The following is a 7,931-nucleotide window of genomic DNA, read 5'->3' on the forward strand; positions in this document are numbered from 1 at the left end:
GCACCTGTTACCTGAGGTGGTAGCGAGTTCCGCAGTTTGATATATCCACTTATTGATAAGGAATGAATAATTGGCTAATTATGATTCGTTACGAGTCGTATTTATTATACGTATAATGACTGACTTTATCCGCTTGATCCGCCTCAATCTTTATACATAAATCCACTTGTTGATAAGGAATAAATACTTGGATTACGGTTCGTTCATTTGGACTATGTTCCACCATTCATTGTTTATGAGAAATGAAAATTCAGTTGCTTTGATTGTTAGAAGAGTTGACAAAAAATGTTGATGATCATACTCGATCAGCCAGGTAAAACGTGATATTACAGGTGAGTGAACAAGTAATATATGAGCACATTTATCATCTTGTTCATTGTCAGAATGAGTTACCGAGAAACAAAGTCAGCGCCGGGATATTTTTGGAGCTATAATATAAGAACAAATTAAGAATAGTATATGGGTTGTAACACTTTTTTTCGGGTAAACTCTTACAAGGGTTACATACGCACATCTCGATATGTATTATTGCATAAACTCTCTTGTTGTTAGGTCACGGGTGACCCTGATGTTCCGGAAAAACCAACTCACAACCCACGTTAAGCTAAGCTTATTAATCAAGTTAATCGTCCTTCTTTTCTTATTTATGTAACGCGTTGTGACAGGTGCAACGAATACCTTCAACGACTATCGCAACATACCGCCGACGCAGATAGTGAGAAGATGACGTGATGGGGAAGTCGTTCTGGTGAATCACGAACCAAGCCTGCTAAGCCAGGATGATGCGAGTTACGCCGTGATGCCAAGCTGCTGTGGTGAAACCACGAGCGACTTCAAGGACGAGGACTCGATCATCCTCGGACCTCCCGGTACCCAGCTACGTCGCGATAGCCGGTGTCATCCGAAAGCATCCGATCGTGCGAGGAATATCAGCAGCGAAACTTCGGAGCAGGATCCTTCTCTGGGCGTATCGCACCTCATCCCCTTCACCCAAGTAACGCACCTTATCTTACCGCAAGTGTCAATTACCGCACAAAGAGGACTACAGAAAAAGACATTAAGCATCCAAAATACTGTGACCTGAAGAAAACAAGCCCACGGCTATGCATTCGAGATATTCATCATTTTCCAATGAACTGTGATAAATTTTCATTCATTATAAAATCGATTATCCATAAATATGTACATACCTACATACACGTAAGTATGGCTTTGTGTCAGAGGTAGAGGCATAATGGTATGCAACGATAGCACCAGTATGAGAACTGGAATGTTCGGGGAATCGTGCAGCGATACTTTGATGAATCACAATTTTATACCTGTGTAACAATCATACCTCAGCATAACACGGAAAAAGTGAATTACGCACACCGTGATGAGGTTTTTTTTACGAGTATTATAATCAGGTTTGCCTGGATTTTCCAGGTGTCTATGTATCTTATTTTTAAACATGTTTCTGTAGTGAAATATAACTCAACAGATGGATTAATGGATTGGGGAAACCCGTTTGAGACTCCAGGCTGCTTGATACTTAAAATCCTGAGGCGAGACCTCAGTTGAGTCGTGCGTTACAAGCAGTGCGGCTTCACACTTGTTTTGTCTCCAAACTTTGCAGCCTTTCTACTCGTGTAAAGTTTATCTTAATACTTTGTCACACTTGTTTGACATAACTGAGGTGTAAAACGTTCGCGGCATCCACAAAAAAGATAAAATGCAGGGCCACACCACGTGGAACGCGATGCGTGGGTTTTGTCTACTTATACTCTTTTGGTTCAATCTACATGGACTAAGTCATTCAGCCGCTGTGAATCCTCAGCTACCCGAGGGAAGCCCATGTCTACTGGATACCGGTCTAAAAGGCATGTGCGTAAAGGCTGTGGATTGCCCGCAAAAAATAATGGAGATTAATGCGAGAAACTACACCGACGATGGTCGTTGTGGGTTTGTGAAATTTGACGAGATAGTTTGCTGCACCAAGAAATTTTGAGGAACCACATCCCACGAAAATTGTTTCACACAAAAGTTGTCAGGTTTGGTCAGGACGATCTGATTAGTTTTTGAAAGTTGATCTTGAAGTAAAATTTCAAGCTTCACTATTTTTTAATGAAAGGGACTTTCATACTTTTTCCTCACCCTGTATAACGTTACTTTTTCGTAATCGGTCAAATCATATACTGTGTTAATATCGGAGTGATGAACAATGTTTTGCTGTAAAACAGGTTCTTGGAACAAGTCAAACAGGCTGTCGGTAGTAATTCTGCAACTTTTTTTCCTCCCGTGTGCACTCTAATCGTAAGGGTCAAGATGGCATCGGATGCGAAAACTTGGCTAATTTAGCCGATTGTGGGGGAAATTCGACCGTTGATCTTACAGTTAGTTGCGCGCTGTGCCGCAATCGACGCGTATTTCTAACAAATACTTCTGGCATTCATCAATCAAGGTTTCTTCTTGAAGTACCGCAGGCAATTTCTAAGAATGGAAATAACAGCGTGGACTTGGATGTGTGTACTTCATTTGATATTACTTAATCGATGCCGAGCCGTCCACCGAGTCGTTGCGGAAGATCTAGAACTTTACGAAGGTAGCAGGTGTCGTTTGGGAGGCGATGGGGCCGAGCAAGGCGTGTGCGTCAAGTTAATCAACTGTCCAGTAAGAGTGCAGCAGGTACGTGCGGGGAACTTTAACGAAGGCGGCCGTTGTGGTTTTTCCAGTTTTCATGAGATAGTCTGCTGCAGAGAGCTCTCGTCAGAGCAACTGAAGGAGCAATCGAGACCAGCCGAAGCAGCTTGCCGAGAATTCCGAAGGACGTTGAACGTTGACGGGCCACCCGCAACTTCGGTCATGCCCTATATGGTGGCGTTGAGTTTCTCTTCGCCAAAGGATGAAGATGCTAGTGGAATGATCAGGTATGCCTGCGGCGGGGCTTTGATATCCCATATGCACATCCTAACTGCAGCCCACTGCGTCACTACCAATATCGACGGATTTAAGCCTGTTCAAGTTCTGTTAGGCAGTACGGATCTTTCAAAACAGAATCAAAACATTATTGTACCAATTGCACGGATCATCAAACATCCCCGGTACGACGAAAGCTCCAACCACAACGATATAGCCATCATAGAACTCCAGAACCCTGTCGAGTTTACGAGTAGTGTGCAGCCGGTGTGTCTGTTGACGAAACCCTTGTCAAACCTCGTTTCCGAGAGCGCAAATTTCATAATGTTGGGTTGGGTATCGACCTTTGTTGGCGGAAGCACACACACCCGATTAATGAAGGCTGAAAATCTGCATCTTGTTGGAGGGAAAGACTGTTCGGAGAGTTACAGTGATCTTCGAGTTCAGATTCATCCAATCGAATCGAACGACACAGTGATTTGCGTGTGGGATCCTAGCATCGGCAGAAGAGCAGACACGTGTTGGGATAACACTGGAGGAGTTCTCTTGATCTCGTCGCGGGAATTTTTATTTCTTGCAGGCGTAACGGCGTTCGGACAGACATGTGGTGGAAGCAGACCTAGCGTGTACACGTCGGTCTTTGAGCACTTGACTTGGATCGAAGATCAGGTATGGCAGCGTCGCGATTTCTAATTAAGCACGCTACGAAACAATTTCATTTTGCAACGAGTCAAAATTCGTACAGGGCGATTCGAATATCGTCGAAAATTAACTTGTTACGCCGGAATGGTTGAATATTAATTAACGAAACGAGCGAAACGAACACGATATCTACGCTGAGCAGTGTAATGCGACGAAACATGTAAGCACTGATTTTCCTTTCCTTTCCAAGTTATTGTAAATTGCTCGTTGTGGAAAAACCGAAATCGTAATGGTCACTGACAATGAGGCTATAGTCTCGTAAGAAAACCGGTCCTCCTTGCATGGATGAGGTCACTTAAGTTCGCATGATCAAGGTACAGTGAACCCACTGAATATACACGCCGGTGAGATTTGTGCGCTAACCTCTCTTAAGAGGTACCTGAGGAAGCGGCACTATTCAGAGGGGGTTTATTCAGAGGGTTCAGCGTATCTGTTCAAGATATAATTATAACATGATACGAGAAATTATCTTTGACCGAACAATCGGTGAATAAACATAATTTGGTTTCATTATTGACCTTGAGCATAATCATCCTCCTTACATGTTGAGACCGCAAAACATTAAAAATTGTGTGTCGTTCCAGTAAGATTGGTCGTTAAAGTTACAGTCAGTGAAAAAAAGGAAGAAAAATGTCGATACATAAGTTAAACACAGTGGCAAAACTACCACTGATTTTGTGACTGAAAATTGATTTTTCAATAACTTCAAAATCGCGAAGATTGCGTTAGATTCGAGGGGCAGACGTAGGTGGTTAAGGCTGAATATTAAATGATAAAATAACAAATTGTATCCTAGACGCGTACGTACGTGCGCTTGTGTTTTTCATAATATTTGGAATATAAACGTTTCAAACGGATTTATTGGATATGTACTATTAGAGTGGTTCACAAAGAAAGAAAAAAAACATTTTTTTTGTGCTGCCTCCTGATAAAACTGTTGTATATTATGAAAAAAAATCTGCTGCACATTTGAGCTCGATCGGAAGAGATCTGGAGGTCCCGTTTTCAAGTTTTCCTTTACACATAGAAATAACACGTAAAAAATGCTAACCTTAACTCACTGGCAATTTCGCATGAAATTATAGAAGTAAATGAAAAATGTCAAGAGACCTTTTTTGTAGGCAACAATATTTTGTAAAATAAATAAATAACAAAAGCTTTTATTTTATGAGAATTTAATACGAATATTTTTGATCGTTCAATTTTATCAGTTTTAAGTTTTTGTACTAAATATTGTTGCCTACACAAAATAGAGGGTGAATGTCTCTCGAAGCGATTTGCTTGAGCCAGTAAAGGTGATTTTGTGTACTGCATCAATCACTCTGATTGTGAGTTATTAGTTGAATACGCTTCAAAAGAAATAATGAGAGTGTCACATCCTCGATGCCCTCTGCCCTTAGATATTAGGTACATTCTAAATTGTTTCATACGTTTTCTTGATATCATGCAATTTTGTACCGTTTTCTTCAACCGCTTGCACGATTGTTTCTTTTTTTCCGTTCTTTCTTGTGAAACAAAATAATCTTAATAACTATTTAGGTAAGCCACCCGCATGCGTGCGTCGGAGGGATTCTTTTAACATTTGCTGAGGACTAAATTGATGCCCGAAAATACCGAAAGGTATTTTCGAGGACAAGACATCTGGCGTACACACGCAGTGTAATAAAACCATCCATCAAATATTACCTGTTTCGGGTAGGATGGCGCAATAATAGAATACGTTATCTTTGCATATATGATGCAAGTACGGAAATTCTTACCCGCACCCGTGGAAAGGCTGGAGTGGGATTACGTAACTAACCCACTACGCTGGACCCAAAATATCATCTATACATACTTGAACTTCCTCATTGGCATAACTACCGTGAAAATGTAACGAACCAATCAGGAAGCGCGTTAGAAATCTGCACACTAAAGTACAAATCGTTAAAAAGTGTTGCACTAAGTAGAAGCTAAGCAGTTCAACAAAAATCTTTGAACAGAGCAGTCCAGATACGTCTTCTAACTAGGGTCGACCATCAAACAATCTTTTAACGATACATGGACAGTTGAAAATCATCCCTCAAACAGAGCAATTCTTCGTCCACCTTCGATCAGGGTAATTCACAACATTTTTTTAGATCTTAACGAATTGAATGACTCTAAAGAAATTCCGTGCTTCTAATACTATATCAAATAATATTATTTTTCATAACATTAACCAAACATTATAATCTCAACTTAGTTTGAATTTGAATAAACTTAATCATTGTGTTCAATTTATATTGTGAGTTAAAACCTAATTAATAACTAATGATAATTCATATCATAAATAGTCATCGTCGAGCACGCAGAGCCGCCCACAGCCCGAACCATCAAAATCGACTGAAGGTAAGTGATAACTTTTATTTTAAAAGCTCATCTCTTAATACGAGATCAACCAAAATATGATAACTCCTCGTTCATCTCAGGTAAACCGTGTTCAAGAACTTTGTCTTAAAACGAGCGTCAAATTATTGTGGCGAGTTGATTCTTTCTTAGATAAATAATAATTACAGTCAATCTAGCCCCTAACGATAGAATACTACGCGGGTATAGTAAATGGCCGCAACAAATTTATGAGAGCCATAAGTTTAACTATTTTACCTCTCCGCCACGCGATAGACGGAGATGATGATGGACAGCAATTTCAAAATCACGCTACTCACTCGTGCGCCACAGCAACGATATCTGCCAACAATAAGGCTGCATCCTCTTGGCCTGATAGCCTCCGTATGCATTCCGGCTTGTTTCGCGTAGTAATTAGCCAACCGTGGAGACTGTAAGTTTAATGGAAAAACTCATTACTGGCAATTCAAAATTGCTGAATTTTTGTACTGTAATGTGTTTTGTATATGTACAGTGGAGGACTAAACCGTTCGATTCTTGACACCAAGTGGTCTTAAAATCAACACTACAATAGTGTGGACTCTATGGAATATTTTCGGTGTTACATTTAACACAGAATTTCTAACGGTGCGACGAGTTCAATTTTTTCTTGTTATTGTTGGAATCTAACAGTAAATAACAGGGTGGTTACTAAATCTCCGATACGAAATTCCCTGAATTTTTCAGGTTTTCCAGCCAAAATTTTTAAAACAAATATCCCTGACCACTCGTATAAATTGGTTATAGCGAATTGATAAAAATATACGTATTTTCCACATCATTGTTTATTTTTTTATAAAAGTACGAACCGTCACTCGGGTCACACTGTCCCATCCAGCCGATGCGCACAATCGGTTGTAAGGTAATATTTAGGAATATTCAAAGTTTGAAGAGAACCTTCCGGCGGTGGTAAAAAAATTTGTATGCGATTTAATTTATCCAAAGCTTAAAAAAATTGTGGGACGTATGTGTATGATAAAAAAATATAGTAAACGATTCCCTGACTTTACGCAAAAACCTCTGACATTTCCCCGACTATTCCAGAATTGCAGAATTTCATGACGTTTCCGAGGTTTTCCAGAATTCTCTGACCAGTGACCACCCTGAATAAGTACAAACATTACAAAATAAATGACAGCTAATTTTTCAGGGTGTATGAAGAAATAACTTAAAATTATATTCTATTCGGAATTACTCACGGTGATTCGCATTGATGAATAACGATATCCTTGTGGATCTGCTTGCTGTGTTCTGAAACGACACCATGGATCACCGATATGGACGATCACTTACACAAATTGGCACGCTAATTGTACACTTCGAAAATTAAACGAAAATCTACTTTGAAATACGATGCACTTGTTAGTATAAGTATATCAAATAAGATTGCATTTGAACCGAATGAAGTGAGTTTACAGAGAATTGGATTAACATGATCCAGAATTTTACCCGAGTTCAAGTCAACGCGAATGAAAATTGAACCGATGGAATTTGCTGTTCAAATGCTCTCGCAGTGGCAGTTGATCGATTATACACGACGTGAATCCCATTATAAGCAACGAATTAATAATTTAAACCCGAATATCCAGGATATTTTGTAACATTTCTCTCACTTTGAACACAACTAATACCAAAAACGTCAACATTCAGCCGTTAAATTGGCGGCAAATTGTCAATATGGCGGCGCTTCGGTCGTTTGTCTATTGTTTATACTACAGGAACGTCATCTGAACCGAACTGTATTATAGTTCAGTGCACAGAACCTGAGAGCATATAAGGTACATGCTTTAAGCACAGAACCCACCGAAATTCATTGTCGAGTAAGATTTCTTTCAAATTTTTACAGCTGCAACAGATATCGTAACCTTGTTTTGGTCAACTGGCTTGCTAATTGAAGTAATGGATATTTATGCTCACAAGTATTTACC

General features: G+C 39.8%; 2 protein-coding genes across 5 annotated transcripts in view; one reads left to right on the top strand and one right to left on the bottom strand.

The window, feature by feature from the left end:
- Positions 1–7,897, bottom strand: part of LOC107220436 (methyltransferase-like protein 17, mitochondrial) — a 28,061-nt gene extending 20,164 nt beyond the window's left edge. Inside the window, exons 1-3 of one of the 3 annotated variants that reach the window (XM_046732750.1) lie at positions 7,808–7,897; positions 7,203–7,254; positions 6,285–6,395 (exon numbers count right to left, since the gene is read on the bottom strand). In XM_046732750.1, coding sequence (XP_046588706.1) covers positions 6,285–6,395; positions 7,203–7,254; positions 7,808–7,817 — 173 coding nt within the window. In that variant the 5' untranslated portion in view covers positions 7,818–7,897. The other 2 variants (XM_046732751.1, XM_046732752.1) reach the window with 2 other exon arrangements.
- Positions 1,492–5,859, top strand: LOC107220448 (CLIP domain-containing serine protease 14D). 2 transcript variants are annotated; one of them, XM_046732754.1, is made up of 2 exons: positions 2,547–2,664; positions 2,736–5,859. In XM_046732754.1, the coding sequence occupies exon 2, from the start codon at positions 2,842–2,844 to the stop codon at positions 3,586–3,588; it is 747 nt and encodes a 248-aa protein (XP_046588710.1). In that variant the 5' UTR covers positions 2,547–2,664; positions 2,736–2,841; the 3' UTR covers positions 3,589–5,859. The 2 variants fall into 2 exon arrangements, with proteins under 2 accessions (XP_015514537.1, XP_046588710.1); XM_015659051.2 differs by having other exon boundaries at positions 1,492–5,859.
- Positions 7,898–7,931: the final 34 nt, after the last annotated feature.

The sequence above is a fragment of the Neodiprion lecontei genome, chromosome 2 (genome assembly GCF_021901455.1).
Source record: "Neodiprion lecontei isolate iyNeoLeco1 chromosome 2, iyNeoLeco1.1, whole genome shotgun sequence".
Lineage (NCBI taxonomy): Eukaryota > Metazoa > Arthropoda > Insecta > Hymenoptera > Diprionidae > Neodiprion > Neodiprion lecontei.

Bases quoted from the DNA above. Each gene is read 5' to 3' on its own strand.
- LOC107220448 (XM_015659051.2), top strand. From the start codon at position 2,476: ATGGAAATAACAGCGTGGACTTGGATGTGTGTACTTCATTTGATATTA.